This window comes from Canis lupus, chromosome 15 (genome assembly GCF_003254725.2).
Source record: "Canis lupus dingo isolate Sandy chromosome 15, ASM325472v2, whole genome shotgun sequence".
Taxonomy (NCBI): Eukaryota; Metazoa; Chordata; class Mammalia; order Carnivora; family Canidae; genus Canis; species Canis lupus.
Window position 1 is genome coordinate 55438270 of NC_064257.1, and position 16392 is coordinate 55454661.

Genomic DNA, 16392 nt, shown 5'->3' on the forward strand with positions numbered 1-16392 from the left:
TAATTCTTGATGCTACTAGTTTTTGGAGAAAGGTCTTTTATCATCTTTATTTGACCCACATACAATTTCCATACCATATTTTCAGACTAGTGCCCTAACTGAGCCTTCCTTCATTCTGTGCTGAGATAAACATAAGAATTCCATAAGGTACCGGCTAGATAAATCTACATCTAGGTTATTTTATTCATTAGCTATATCACATATATTTAAAGGTACGATGGAATAAACAGGCTATAATACAGGCTTAGAGATTATAAATTTTTTGAGCATAAGTCTAAGACATTTTATATTTTGATAAGTCCCCCAGGATACCTAATAAACTTAATAAGATTGAGTGCTATAAAGAAAACCTTAACTATAGTTCTAAGACTCACCCCCAGCAAAGAAAAACAAAAATCAGTCTCTTAGGGTTTGTGATAGCTATTAACTAATTTGCATACCGCGGAAGACAATGCTTTATGTACACCAAGAAAAAGCATAAAATCACTGGTAACAATGTCAAATATATGCATACACGAACACAATCCAACAAAACTCTTAATTGTTCAGTTGTTTCTTTTATCATGGACAGTGGTAGCAAACCGTCTTCCGTACTTCACTTCTGAAAAGTCACCCATGTACAAAAGAAAACCCACCTACAAAATAAAAAGCACGCATCTTTATTTTCTAATATTTTTATTATAGATTTTTAAGATATGTATTTATTTTCATATTATCAGCTTAAAGAAAATAAGTCACACAAGAACAAGCTTTTGTATGCCTGCCAAGGTAAATTGTTCTATTTTAAATTTATCAAGTTATAAATAAACCACATAATATGCTTATGTGAACCAAACCACAGCATAATCTGAGTGCATCTGAAAGGCGCAGAGTACTCTCATTGTTTCAGTGAGAAAAAAGAGGAGTGTTACTTAGAAGTAAAAGCCTGGCCCTGTAGCTATCCATTATTCAAAAATAATACGGCATGAATTATTCACTGATTATAAAGCAAAATACATTGTTAAAAAGCAAAGGTGACTAAAATAAACATGTGTTCCTGGACCTTTCATTTAATATTAAGCATGTCAGAATAACTGGAGGCAAATAAGCAAAACCAGACCCACATAAGGGAGAACCAAGCTGCCCCAAAGCAGTGCAGCTGGAGAGGCAACATTATAGCTCATTTCTAAGGAGACTGGAATTCCCACCACTAATATCACAAATTTGGATAAAGATGCTCTACTCCATAAAAAGCATATTAAAATGAAAATATGCCACCTTGATAAGACAAGGTACAAGGCAACTTGACAATGAGTTATTTTAAGTCAGTGGCTCAAAATAGAACCTGGGTCTCCAAGCTTCTGTTAGGACAGTTTTTTTTTTTTTATTAAAATACTGATTAATGAGAGAAAAGGGGATTTTTAAAAGCCGGAGCACAGCAGGTAAAAGTAGAGACTCGGGAGAGCCAAAGAGTGCACGGGACATGTGGAACAGGAGAAGGGAAATCAGAGTGGTAGAGGGATAATGGGAAAGAAGAATGGTCTGAAGGCCACTTCTCTAAGGGTTAGCCCAGCAAATAAGGATGTTAAAAAGTAGGTACTTGAATGTGAGCCTAGAAAAGTTCTAATTAGGTGATCAAATGATCCCTCTCTCCTTGCCTGTCTTCTCTTAGAGTTAGCAGGCGTTGTTTTGACATTTTTGTCCCTATACCTTTGAATAAATTAGAATCTACAGGTATATATATTTTTAAATTTTAGTCTTTATTGTTGTAATGCCTTTAACAGTTCTACTTTACAGTGATATTAAGCGACCCTTGATTAGAACACAGAAGATATGGGACTTTAGCAATAACACACAGACTCGAGAAAACAGAATAGAATGTAGTACAGCATTCTTAAATCATATTTTTAAACTTTCAGGGGAAAAAGAAGTCAGTATATCAGCTTTTAAATAAGGATAGGTGTGAGGGGGGTAGAATGATGACTTGTTCAAGATTTGAAACCTCTGTAAGAACATCTATCATATGTGATGACATGGGTATCTTTCCAGGACACAAAGATCCAACACATGAATACTGTACTTCCATGTCCCTGTGCCTAATTAAAAAGTTGGTAGAGGGAGTTTGGGAGGAATTATTTGAAGCTTAATATTGTCCAAATTCACTGTTTTAGTTCTAGTCATGTGCTTTCAATGAGGAGAACTGAAAAGAGTCAGGTTTCAATTTATTTTGTTCATATTTTTCATATTAGGATAAGCCAAACAGCATATCTAAATGCACTCGGTATCTGGTTCTATCGTCAGTATCTCAGCAACATCATTTAAGTCAGTTTAAATATAATTAGAACAAATCTAAAGAAATCCCCTATTATTAAGAAAATATACAAAACTATAGTATATCCTTTGTAAAAATGACATTTTTTCAAAGAGCATCCATTAAAAAAAGGCACACTAGAAGTATAGTTTCAAATAAGCTAATTTATACCTTAAAATTGTTTAATGTCTAAGCCACTAGACATAAATTGGACCAAAACTGAGGAAGCAAAACTACCTACTGTATAAATTGTCATACTTGGATGGTTTCAAAACTGAAAACAAAACAAATTTCTAAAAAAAAAAAAAAAAAAAAAAGTGAAACTGTGATTTTTGTTTCTCAGACTCACAGAGATGGCCGATCATATGCAGATAGAATATATCGGCGCTTTTGCAAATAACCCACCATTTCTCGTGTAGAATTATTGTGTGTGCTGGTGTTTTTGTAGATCACATGCCTCAGTTTTCCAATATGGAACTGCCTCCTCTGGGTCATATTGGGACGGCTCTGTTTTAACAATCAGCAACTGAAGAATGTCAAGAACCGTTCCCATCAGTACTTGATCAGACCAGTCAATATGGCATAAAATACACTTTGTTAAAGGAGTCAGTACCTCTGGTTTACACTGTTCTGTTAAAAGGCACGACAAATGTTTTAACAAAGCTAAATAATGATTACAACCATTCTGTAATCAGATGTTGAGACTCGCATGACATGATGTTAGAGGAAAATATGGACAAAAATCCTTGGAGCAGTATGTTTTTTAAAAGGTTTTAAGTCTGCTTATAGTGCTCAGACCGATCATATACACTTGGTTAAATTCATTTGTTTTATATATTCATCTACACTGCCTCATTCCTAAAAAGGCTTGAGGTTTGTGCATGTGGTTTGAAAACAAAAACAAAAAAAAAGCATAAATATGCCTAGTATTATACCCAGAAGATGCTTTTGTTATTCATTCATAGGTAATACTTTGGCCCCATGTGCATTGATGTAGGTGAGAAGGATTTTGGCTCTCTGTTCTATTACATCGATGAGTTTTTCAATTCCTTGTCTACCGCCTTGACTCTCCCAATAAACTTTATCAAGAAACAGGGACTGAAGGAGTTTCTGCCGTAAGTGCTGGCTCTTCAAAACAGAAACTGCAGATTCGGGAAACCTGAGAAGATAAAATGATATTTCATTCTTAGTAATTGCTTAGAAATATTATGCCTTACCCAATTGCTCTGCCCTTCATTAATCTGGCACAAATCACACTATCAAATAGTACCTGGAGAATGAAAACATTTTTGTCACTGTCAAGCCTGTCAAGCTGACACTTCTCTTAACAATAATATACTAGAAGAATATGTCTCAAGGGACCTGAATTTTCTACGTTGAATTTTCCATTGAGAACTTGACATGCTAACATCTTATTTAAAGTCATTACTGTAGGCAAAGAAAGGCATAGAATTAAAAAGAGTTCTGTTAGCCTGGCAAAAATACTTTCCTCAATCTTCAGCTCCATTTCACCCATAGAAACCACTTCAATCTGTCAAGTTAGAATAGTATCCTCATAAGTGTCAACGTGGGGTTTTATGCAAGAAAATATGAGAAGCAAATTGCTGATAAATGCATGACTGATTTTAATGTGAAATAATCCAAAATGTAGGTAGTAAAAAGAGAAAGGAATCATTCCATGACGCCCAATTAAATAAGGAATTGCTCCTGATTCAGACTACACTTCAGGAATTCTGAGAATCTGGGAGCACTTTACTGAACTGGAATACTAAATTGTTTTCAAATCAATTTACCAAAACTCAAGTTTTAGAGCCAGCATTCCACAGTGAACCTTCTTTGGAAAACCTGAGGCCAATTTGGAAAGGTCCTTGTTGAACGACCTTAAGAGAGTGCTTTGGGCTGCCTGTTCTCCATTTAGAAAGTGAAAACCAAGCACATACACTATCTGATGACCTCTGTCAAGTTTCTGGTTCAAAGTCTTAAGGAATGTCTTGCTGAATCTCCAACTGGCCCCATCCAGCTTTCATTGAAATACTGATGGAAGCACAGTACAGCTACTGGGGTTACGTGGTATATTTCATGTAAACGTAATTGCTCCTTAAAAGCTATAATAAGAACATATCCTGGGGACGCCTGGGTGGCTCAGCGGTTGGGCGCCTCCGTTCAGCTCAGGTCGTGATCCTGGGGTCCTGGGATCGAGTCCCACATCGGGCTCCCTGCAGGGAGCCTGCTTCTCCCTCTGCCTGTGTCTCTGCCTCTGTGTGTGTGTGTGTGTGTGTGTGTGTGTGTGTGTGTCTCATGAATAAATAAGTAACGCCTTAAAAAAGAAAAAAGAACATATCCTTGTTTGAGGAATACAATTTGCCTAAAGTTTCAAGCCTCCTAAACGCCTTTTCCAAATTCCAATGGAGTGAACTAAGGATGGCATTCAGGGGGCATAAATGCTGGGCATCCAGGTCCAGATGCTGCAGAAAGACCAAAGGCCACAGAGCTGGACGTGCTTAATGAGTCTGAGTAAGCGTGGAATTAAATAATACTGATAAGATGCCCTGAGCTCCCTGAAGACATGTACTATATAATTTAGTGGCCATAGCATTAATTAAGTAAGCATTTTTGCTCTATGAAATATTAATAATCCATGATTTATAAATTCTATGACCCTTCAACTAATTTCACTGTGGCAAAATGTACGAGATGAGACGGTGAAAACCATGGATCTCTTTAGCGACTAATCCTTTTCATAAGGAAAATCAAAAAAAATTACCTGTATGTGCATTACATTAACAGGAATATTCTATGCATAAATCTGGGCTAGCAAATCATCATTTTTACTTTTTTTTAAAAAAAAAAGATTTTATTTATTCATGAGAGACACAGAGAGAGAGAGAGAGGCAGAAACACAGGCAGAGGGAGAAGCAGGCTCCATGCAGGGAGCCCAATGAGGGACTCGATCCTGGGTCTCCAGGATCACGCCCTGGGCCAAAGGCAGATGCCAAACTGCTGAGCCACCCAGGAATCCCCTCATTTTTGCTTTTCAATGCATGACTTACTTATTCAAAAAAAAATTTAACTTCAAACTCATTACTCCTCAAATTTCATTGGAAGTTAACTTCTTTGGAAGCATAAATAAGACCGTATTCATATTAATATGAATGTATAGAATGGCTGGACCATATTCTCAGGTACTCCTAATTCCAAAAGAAAATTTAGAGATTTAAGAAGACCCCATATTATCAGTAACAGATGCCTTTGGCAAGAAAGACTCAGACTTTTTTTTCTACACATAGAATTTCTGTAGTTTAGTCACTTTAAAGAATCTGTCATATAGTCTACCTTCAATCCACAAAGAGATGTGAGAATGAGTATGCAAGATGCGGCAAGAACTCATGAAATTGGGGCTCATGAAACTTTCATGGGAGCAGTATTGTTTCTAGTCCTGAAAGTACATAAAATCCACATTACCTGATTCGGAGAACTAGGAAGAACTAATGAAACATGCTTCAGAGTGTTGTTAATAAGAGCAACAGCATAAACAAACAAGTCACTGCAGAAGAAATGACTGGACCTGGATTTGGAAGACTGGGGTTCTACTCTCAATTTTAGACTCATTCACGTGCTCTCCAGCAGTCACTTAGCTACACCGAGCTGGTTAACTCTTTCACTAATGCTCCCCTCTATTTGCAAGTCTCAGACATACCCTAATGTCTTGGTCACTGATTTCTGACAAGGTAGGAAGGCTATGTAGGGCGGCTATGAGCTGGGGGGCCTGAAATCTGCACTCAATCCCTGTAGCTAAAGTTGAATGGCCCAGACTCTACAGCGGGTTCCTGCCATTATTAAAAGAATCTGTTTCCTTTATTTCCAAATAGATAAGCTCAAGATACTTTCCCCCATAGTCTATGTCTACCGGAAAGATTTCCAAAAGTTCAAAAACCCTCCTACCTGAATTCAAAAAGCCACTGTCTCCAGCAGATTAGCTCTAATTTCCCACTGCATTCAGAAGTCTCTTGAGTGTATTATGCCTTTGATTATGCCTTTGGACATCCCCCCAGTCAACATCTGCATGCCTGTTCTTCCCTCTGCCCCATGCCCTGGTAACGGAGTTTCTGCTACCCACTCATCCGTGCTTTGCCGGTTCCTATCCCAGAGGTCCCTGCATGCTTCCAACCTTACCCAGGCGGATGTTCACAATGAGGCCCAACCAACACAACAGATGTGAAATGTAGTGGGAGTTTTGTAGGTTGCATGGGTTAGTGATAGTGACACTGAGGCCGCAGTCTTGTTATGTTCGGTTTAGGTCTGTTTCCCATTTCTGGGCCTCCAGTCCCCAATTCCACATCCACAGTTCCATTCAAGGGTCAGATCAGTCACACATAGCATTTGGGTTTTCTTAAAACCTTACTACTTATTTAATCGAAAAGTGATGTCCCACAGATGTTACATCATAAAACTTACTCTTTAATGCCTTCTAACAATTTGAAGTTTAAGTTATCCTCACTCCTGTCAAAAAAACCCTTGTTGTCTATGAAGACCAAATGCCTTGGGTCATGCTTTCGCTGGATAATGTGTGCCAGAGCCACAGAATCTTGGTCGTCACATTTTGGCCTCAGTCCATTCTGTACACAGGCATCTTCCTTTCGAGGTCGGAATCCACAGCAATTTGTATCTAAGCGATTATAAATCTGAAAATGGAAAACGAAAACAAAATCCAAGATGCTGAGTAAAAACAAAACTTGGGAAAGTTAGATTTCTGAAGAATTAGTGCTTTCTAAATAGCTGCCTTGCCAGAATCTAATAGAGCCAGGCTCATTTAATTAAAGGCAACTGTCAGAGTAAGTCCAAGGTTCATATCCTTCTGACTAAGCCATGGTTAAAAGCATTTCCAGCTTCTAACAGCTCCAAAGTCAGATCATCCAAGTTAGACATCTCCACCCTTAATATTCAAAGTTCCCACTGACATCATATGCAGACGCATGGCCAGAAGAATCTCTGACTCTACTGATGACAGAAGATAGAAACCACTGCCTTTTTACATAGCTAAAGGCTATATAGCTTGTTCTCTTTCTCGAGTTGGGTTATAGAAAACCTGTGCTATCTCAGTGGCTCTAAAAATTTACTGCATCCTCTGACCTCTCTGGACTTTAGAATTACACTATCTAACCTGAAATAAATAACATAGAACGAATCTTTTGAAAAGATGTGACATTCAGCAATGATAACAAAAAGCACTACCCATATGGGGCCCACAGCTAGATTCTAAATAAGTGAGCACCATGAATAAAATTATTGGGTCCAGTGGGGTTTATTATGGGGATAGGGTTTCTATCCAATAGAAGAGGTAAGCAGATCAATTAGAAAAGGATAATTGTGTCATCTCCATTTCTTTTGGGCAGGAAAGAAATAATATTTATTAATTGGGATAAATTAAAGTCTCAGCTTAGGAATTAGATAAATTTCAAGTCAAATCTCTGTTCTCTCCCTTAGCTCTATGACCTTGTGTAGGGTCCTTTACATCACCTACTCTCAATTTAATTGGCTGTATAATGGGAATGATACTATGGCACTGTGCCTTGTACAGTTAGTGGGAATTTAGTTAGCTGGAGGGATCACCACCCACAGCTGTGATCCAGGCATCTAGAAGATACTAAAAAAAAAAAAAAAAAAAAAAGTGAAAATAGCTATTATTATTGAGACACACACATATATACTATATGAAGTGATTTACCTAGAAACTATATGTTGGCAAATTGAATTTAAATTAAAAATTCTATCTCATTGTAGAAAATTTCTAAAAATTTCTAAAAATTTCTATCTCATTGTAGAAAAAAAAAGAGAGAGAAAGAAAGGAAGAAGCTTCCAAGACAAAAGGCAATTTCTCCATATTAATGAAGAAATATTGAGCCTCAGGGAGGTTAAATAATCCACTCTAGGTAGCACATAACTAAGTAGCAAAGTTAAGATTTAGACACAGCTATATTTGTCTCCAAAATTTCATGATTCTCCACCCAGTACATCATGTCAAATAGTTTAAGGCTAATCAAAGAGTACACATTCACTCATGATTCAAAAGATGGCTGGACCCGACACTTTGGCAGTAAATTCCCATCCTTTCTCTTCCCCTGTTTCTGCAGATCCTGTGGGGCTGGCCACTCTAAGAGGCCAATTGCTCAGAAAGGAATGCAGAAAGAGCAGTACTGAAATTTAGCCTCCTTGGAAATGACCACCCATTCATTCATTTATTCACCCAACAAATGTTTATTGAACATCTACCACCTGTCAGTGAGCTGGGCACAAAAAAAAAAAAAAAAAAATGTTGCCCATGGTCAGCACCTCCCCACCAAGACTACTCCCAGAGGAAAATGAAGTGGTCATTTAATGTTGCCTCACTACCACAGCAAACCTTAAGAACTGCACAAATGACCGTCCTCTCTGTCTTCTGCACAAAAGTGAACTTTGTATCAACCAGCATATTTTGAGAAACAGGGATTGTAAAAGAAGTCAGCCTAAACCAATCTTCTATGTCATTTATGTAAAACCAGTCACATGGGACAAGGGTGGTCAGTGAGCCAAGAAACATTTGGATAATGCAGAGGGTACATTGCTGATCTACAAGCAACGTACAGATAAAGGGAGGCCTCTCTTGGGATTGGTTCCAGGCAGCTGATCCATGGGGCTATAAGTCTAAGCAATGATTTATCCAAAAGGTCACATAGGCTGATTGCAGAGAACAGTAAATTCCCACTTCTGGTTAAAGCGTCTCTGTCTGATATGAGGACAGGGGTCGCCCAAAGGTGAGCAAGAGTGTCCCCAAGCGAATCACTATAGGTTAAATGAAAAAAAAGCACAAATTAGAAAGTATTAGAAAAATTTATGGAGCCCTTTCTCTTTAAACAATTTGGTTCATTTTGTGTAGTATCCTGACTGCCTTTGAATATAGGAGAAATCAAGTGACATAAAGAGATTGCATCTGATTAGCAATCATTTAAGTTAAGATCAGAGAGTCGGAGAGGACATGAAAAATAACCCTTCTAGAAGCTGCTTCTCCGTCGATCTTCCCTCTTTATATACATTAGCTAATAATTCTCAAAGATGCTCTATACCATTGCTCCATCACCATCGTATGTTTATATCCAGTTATAATGACATTATATATGGGGGAAAAACTAAATACTGCTTAATTTTAACCGCAATATTTAAGGTCTGTTATGTTGGATAAATGGTTTAGAACTTAAGTTTTATGTGCCAAAACTTAGCCCTTAAGGGCACTGGGTGGCTCAGTCTGCTAAGGGTCTGCCTTGGGCTCAAGTCACAATCCCAGGGTTCTGGGATTGAGCCCCGCATCCGGGCTCCCTGATCAGCAGAGAGTTTACTTCTCCCTCTCCTTCTGCTCCTCCCCCTACTTGTGCTTTCTCTCTTTCTCTCTCTCTCTCATTCTCTCACTATATCTCTCTCAAATAAATAAAATCTTTAAAAATAAATAAATAAAATGAAATTTAGCCCTTAAACTACTTAATAATCGCTACCCAGAACCCTGAACATTTTTCTTCATTGTTAATTTCATATCAGTGAAGAAACGATGAAGACATAGAGCCACATTTCTGTTGTTTCTACAGCAAAGCCATCAGTAGCAAATATATTGTTAAATAATAATAAGCGCCTTAGAGTTTAGACCCCAACTTTCAGTATTTCTATAAATATTACACTCTTCTATTTTTAAACTACAAGAAAACATTAAAAGTTAGAGGTGGAAAAGACCGATTTAGGTCATTTTTTATTGCCTTCCCAGCCTAGATTGTTTCCTACAGTGTATTTTTAAAGTGCTTTGTCTGATCTAATTTTGAATCACTCAACAGTCTGTGATGATTTCACCACTTCCCCGACAGACTGTTGTGCCATTCAAGTCTAACAGACCTTATTATTAAAAACGGGTGTGTGTGTTCAGCTCAACTCTTCTTCTAGAAAATGTTCACCCTTCCTTTTATTCAGATCTACACATAAAGTTGGTGGGTATGTTAACACACATTGAGTGTGTGTGTGTGTGTGTGTGTGTGTGTGTGTATACACCTACAAATATAGAATTAGATTTTAAGGCCTCAAATAATCTGGGCTTCACTTCATTTTTCTTATCCTCTAACTACAGTAAATTATGTCTTTGTATTATTGTCCTCGTCTAGCAAGGGCCTAAGTAGCTCTTAAATCTTGTTCCCTAGCTCTTCTCAGAATTTTTAGAGTCTTCTTTTTGAATTCACATTCACTATACCAAAAATAATTTGACCACAAAACCATAATCCACTCCCTTAAATTCAATGCCATGTTGCTTGGCATTTAATTTAGTTATATGTTGAATACATTTCTGCTTACTTCCAAGAGAGTCTACCTATTTTTTTAAAGCCTAATAAAGCATATCCTCAATAGCTATGAATCCGTAATATGGTGTTAATATATTTTTTGGCGCACACATTAAAATAATCATTCCATTTAACTACCAGCATAATCAAACACTGTAATTCACATCCACAAGTCTATGTCCTTAGAAAATTATCATACAAAGAAGACTCATTGGGGGTAAATTTTATCAGGCTAGTGACTGTGAGTATTGATCATCATTAATGCAACTTGTTCAAATTCACAACCTCTCACTTTTTAAAACAAGGAAAATCTTTTATAGAATCGATCTTCTGAATCTGAAGATTACTACCAACCATCATTTTCCATAAAATTACTCTTTCCTCTTTTAGGAAAATATATCTTTTCAATGTTTACCTAACTAAAATTATACTCAGAAAAATCCAGGTGTCCCAGCCAATTTTTTTGTTGTTGGTGTCGTGGGGATATTTTTAGATATACTGCTTTCTTCTAAAGTTCCTTTTTTTAAATTCCATTTTCCTTTTAGGAGTGTTACTTTTGCCTGAATGAAAAAATTATCATATGAGTGACTCAGTTATGTTTACAGAACCTAAGCAAGTAGGCCTCTGCTGCACTGACCAGCTCCCCAAAGCCCCATAGGAATCTATAGAAACCCAATGACGTTCCACTCTTGCACAACGCCTATTCTAGGATGTGTCTTCAAAAAGTGGGTCTATCAAAGGACAAACATTATATGGTCTCATTCATTTGGGGAATATAAATAATAGTGAAAGGTAATAGAGGGGAAGGGAGAAGAAATGGGTAGGAAATATCAGAAAGGGAGACAGAACATGGAAGACTCCTAACTCTGGGAAATGAACTAGAGGTGGTGGAAGGGGAGGAGGGCGGGGGGTGGGTGTGACTGGGTGACGGGCACTGAGGGGGGCACTTGACGGGATGAGCACTGGGTGTTATTCTGTATGTTGGCAAATTGAACACTAATAAAAAATAAACTTATTATTAAAAAATAATAAATAAATAACAAAAAAGTGGGTCTATCAAAGCAACGGCTTCATAGCTTCTTTTTCCTCAAAACAATGGGATTGAATGACTAATTTCAAGCAATATCTGAACAAATGCAAAAAAAAATATTCTAAAAGTGCTGCTAATATTAATGAAAAACATAAGAGCAATCATTTACTGAGTGTTTAGTATGTGTCAGGAACTGTAAACTTAATGCTTTATACGTATTGTTGCTTCTAATCCTCAAAGCAACCTGAAGAGATCGGTGCTACCAACAGTCCCATTTGATAAGAAAAGCAAGTGAGGCACAAAGAGACTCGTTGACTGACCCAAGGTCCATCACTTCATAAATGACAGAACTCAGGATTCTAACCCAAATATTCATGCCCTTCCCCATCCTGATTGTATCTCTCATATGTAGCCCAGGTGGTAGTGAAGAAAAAAAAAAAAAAGCAAGTGCATTTGTATAGAATATTAAATGTCACTACATTTAATAAATGCTGGTTATAAGGTTTCAGCAGAAATAATAAAAAAAAATGCAGTGTAGGAGTTCAGATAAAAACTCATGAAGGAGAGGATATTATGGTTGTATTTTGAGAGACAGGGAGTATTTGCTAAAAAATAGGCAAAGGCATGAAGGTAGGAAATCAAAAGACATTTTTAGAAGAACTGAGAGTACGTTAGACCAGTAGTTCTCAGACTATCTGTAGTGAAAGACCAGGTAGTTTTATTGTTTCTCTCCCTCAGCCTCACAATTCATATGGATTGTTATTTGTTAAATAATAATGATAATAATTTATCACTGGAGAAATAAAATTTAAAAAAATACAAAATACCAACCAAACATTTGTTAGAATCAACAGATGAAATTCCTCTACCACATTTCTATCAAAGTTTCTAAGTGCTTGCTTGTAATTTTTGTACTTGTCACGGACTAGTAAACCAGCAGAGACCTTGAGTTCCACTTTGAGTAGGACGGTGCGGGCCTGAGCTGTCGAGGGTAAGGGGAACGTGAAGGTAGGTAGCAGAGCAAAAGATGGATAAGAGTATTTTTATTGTGCCTTTAGGGGAAAGCCAAAAAATCTGATGTGCCTTCAGGTCTCACTATATTTTCTCAAGTTGAGCTGGAAGAAAGGTAAAGGCAAGGGAGCAGCACATCAAGGGAAAATGTTAAAAAAAGAAAAGAAAACTAAAGGGAATCAGGACCTCTCTTGGAAGCTGAAGACAGAATAAAATAAAGATGTTCTTCCTCACATAGATTAGAAATATCTGGGGCACCTGGGTGACTCAGTAAGTTAAGCATCTGCCTTCACCTCAGGTCATGATCTCAGAGTCCCACCTCGGGCTCTCTGCTCAGTGGGGAGCCTGCTTCTCCCTCACCCATTCCCCTTTCTTGTGCTCTCTCTCTCTGTGTCAAATAAATAAATAAAATCTTAAAAAAAAAGAAATTCCCCTAATCCAAATATTTTTTTTCATTCGACTTTTTTAGTTAAATTATGTGACCCTGTAAATTTTTCTACCGCAGTTTCTGTACATTTCTTTAAGGGACTCAGTGAGTGTATGTGTGTATGTACGTGTGTGTTTCTGGTTGCTGAGTCAATACTTAAGATCCCATCATCTCTTTTCAAGTTATTTGTTTTTAACCACTTAAAAATTGCACCTTTACAAAGAAAACTGTCTTTTTTTTTAGAGAGAAAGCTTAAGTAATGCAAGTAAGATGTGTAATAAAGTGGACTTTAACAATTTACCATAGTAACTCATCCAATACCCGGCACCTACTAGGCACTCGATAGTGTGTATTATAAAAAGAACTGTCGAGAGTTAGGAAGAATCAAATACAAAATAATGGTGACATAGGAAGACATGGGTCTTTTTAAAGTAGCCTCTACTGGATAGAGGGGGGAAAATGGGAAGGGAGCAAAAAAAAAAAAAAAAAAAAATGGAACTGCCTGTGCTTGTCATTTTCTCTCAGTTGGCTCCTTTATTTGGGTTGAGTCCCACTAACCATGGACCAAAAACTGTTCTATCCCACAGAGAGTCTGCCATAATACCTTACGGGTAATAGGCACTTGAGAAAGACATTACAATCAGATGGGACAGAAATAGCAATAGGGTATCCTTTTCTATAATTAGCAGTTTTCTACAAGATTTCTTTGACTTTCATTTACCTCATTGGACATCTCATTTGTCTTAAGAAAACAGTGTGGAGGGGAAAAAAAATTCTCATTTTCAACAATTATCTCATTTCAAAAAGGCAAAAAGACAGTGTGTATCATTACCATTATCAGCCCAACCCCAGGTACAAAGAAACACAAAAACATATAGATGCATTTATTAGCTAATGACTCACATTGGAAAATCCTTCTGTGTGAATTTGTCTTGATATGAACCAGTGTATGGTTGCCAGTGAAATTAGACGGATCCCTGTAGTCTACTGAACATTGTGAAGCTAGACCAGACTGTAGAGAAGACCAACCTCAAACAAATCTTACAGTCCCCATGGTACTTTTTAATACAGACTTAGTGTCTCACTGTGGGTACGCTACACAAGCAAAAGCAAAAGTGTTCTCACCAGCCTGCACCTGCATCACTCGGGAACTCTCACCTCATAAGATAATAGATTTCAAAAAAAAAAAAAAAAAAAGATAATAGATTCCATATTTGTTCTGTGCTGCCATGGCAACAGGTGCCTGTTAAATTACTATGCATATAAATGTGACCAGCAGAACATTTGATGAACGATGAGAAAGTAAAAATAGTTCACAATATATGCATCTAACAATGCCATAGGCTCGTTTTTGCCTCTGCCTCTGTAAACAGCAGTCACTGTTCTACACTACCTAATCTGGAGAATTCCGCATTTAAAAACCCTTTCAATATGAACCAATTCAATGTAGAATCTCTAGTTTCTTCCATGTTACTGAGTCATAAGTAAAGACAGGACAATATTTCTTTATGTATAAGTAAGAGCTTATTTATTTATTTATTTATTTGTAAGAGCATTTTTAATGCGACAATGCATTTGAATCTATTTCTATGCATGCAATGTTGGGAATCCACATATTGTACCTCTGGATAAGAACCAGAAGTCAAGCATCATTCCGCCACATAAAGACTCTGGAGAGAGTCACCAGGCAAGTGATAATCTATTTTTAGAGAAAGAAAATTCACATCTGTAATTTGCACAAGCAGAGCTGCATGGAAATAGCCTCAGCCAAAGGCACACCCACTTTCCTCTAAAGATTTATAAAGAACACTCAGACTAAGAAAAACAAGAATTTTTACATTTCATAAAGTTTCGATTTATGGAATGGGTTTATGTTAAACAAAGAAAATTAAAACAAGAGTAATGTAAGTAAAATGTTTAAAAAGTGCCTTCTTTTGAGGAAATGAAACACCATTTTTAACAATTTAACATTAAATCAAGTTGTAAGCAAGCTTAAGATTACACATACTTACATCTGAGGGAACACTGTCACTGAAAACTTTCTTTGTTTGACTTGACTGTATTAACTTTTAGTGTTCTCATAAAATTTTTATCAATTTTATCATTCTCTTATAATGTATTTAATTATTAGGAAGTTGACAAAAACAAGATAATCTAAATGATGATGCGAAAACACAATTCTGATTACAGTAACAATGATTCTTTGCTTGACGTAACTTTAGTCAGGCTCCTGCACCTTTCTCCTAGACCTGTCTGTGCACTTCCATATACAATCCAGTTTTAGCAAGAACCTGTAAATCAGTTTAATCGGAGTCCCCCACCATTGATATCTGATCACTCTTGATATCTAATTGGGCTCCTCATCTTCCACCAGTCCCCCCAGGGCAATGTCTGATGGCCCTGGTCTATCTTCAGCAAGAATCTGGTTAGGCCAGTTAAGCCAGAACTTTTCTTACCCCTGGTGCTTCCTCTTCATAATTTGCCATCCACTGACTCCTCTCCTGCTCCTTGGCTGTACATTCACACTTGCCCATACTGTACTCAGGGTGGAGCCCAATCTCCTCACCAAAAAGTCCCATTACAGTTGTCCCCCTACCTAAAAGGATCATCCTGAATAAGGTCTTCTTTATTGTCTTTAACAAGCGTCACTGAACATTTTTTTTCTTTAACAATGATGAACACAATCTAATATAACATATTCAAAAGCTATTTGAACTCATATCTTTTGATGGAAATTGGTCCTCTTTATAAAAAGCCAATTCATTCTCTGCTTATTGAAAATAAACACTGCTTGAGAGTGGAATGGTGATTGCCAGGGGCTGGGAAGTGGGGAAATGAGGAGATGCTGGCCAGAAACTTGCAGAAAGAAAGAAACTTGCAGTTGCAAGATGGGTAAGTTCTGAGGATCAGATTATAATTAATTATACTGTATTGTATACTTTAAATTTCCTGAGATCGGTAAGCATTCTCTCGCACACACACGAAAAGTACCTATGTGAGGTGATAAATGTGTAAACTACCTTGATCATGGAATTTCACACTGTATACGAACATCAAATCAACACATTATACACCTTAAGTATACACAGTTGTGTTTGTCAAGTATCCTTCAATAGGATAAAAAACAACTAAAAAAAAAAATCTGCCTTACAAAATTAAATCTTTTTCTTTCGAAGATTATTGCTACATGTACTTACAGAAATCCCCATTTGAAGACAGATTTATCTTTATGCTCTCTGGGTTAGCAAATAGCTATAAAGTAAAGTCCTTTATTCAGCTTGGATAC

General features: G+C 37.1%; 1 protein-coding gene across 1 annotated transcript in view; it reads right to left on the reverse strand.

The window, feature by feature from the left end:
- Nucleotides 1–658: 658 nt before the first annotated feature.
- The window catches only part of GASK1B (golgi associated kinase 1B), a 46000-nt gene continuing 30266 nt past the window's right edge, over nucleotides 659–16392 (reverse strand). Inside the window, exons 3-4 of the mRNA XM_025439479.3 lie at nucleotides 6746–6972; nucleotides 659–3449 (exon numbers count right to left, since the gene is read on the reverse strand). Coding sequence (XP_025295264.1) covers nucleotides 3242–3449; nucleotides 6746–6972 — 435 coding nt within the window. The 3' untranslated portion in view covers nucleotides 659–3241. The remainder of the gene's footprint in view (nucleotides 3450–6745; nucleotides 6973–16392) is intronic.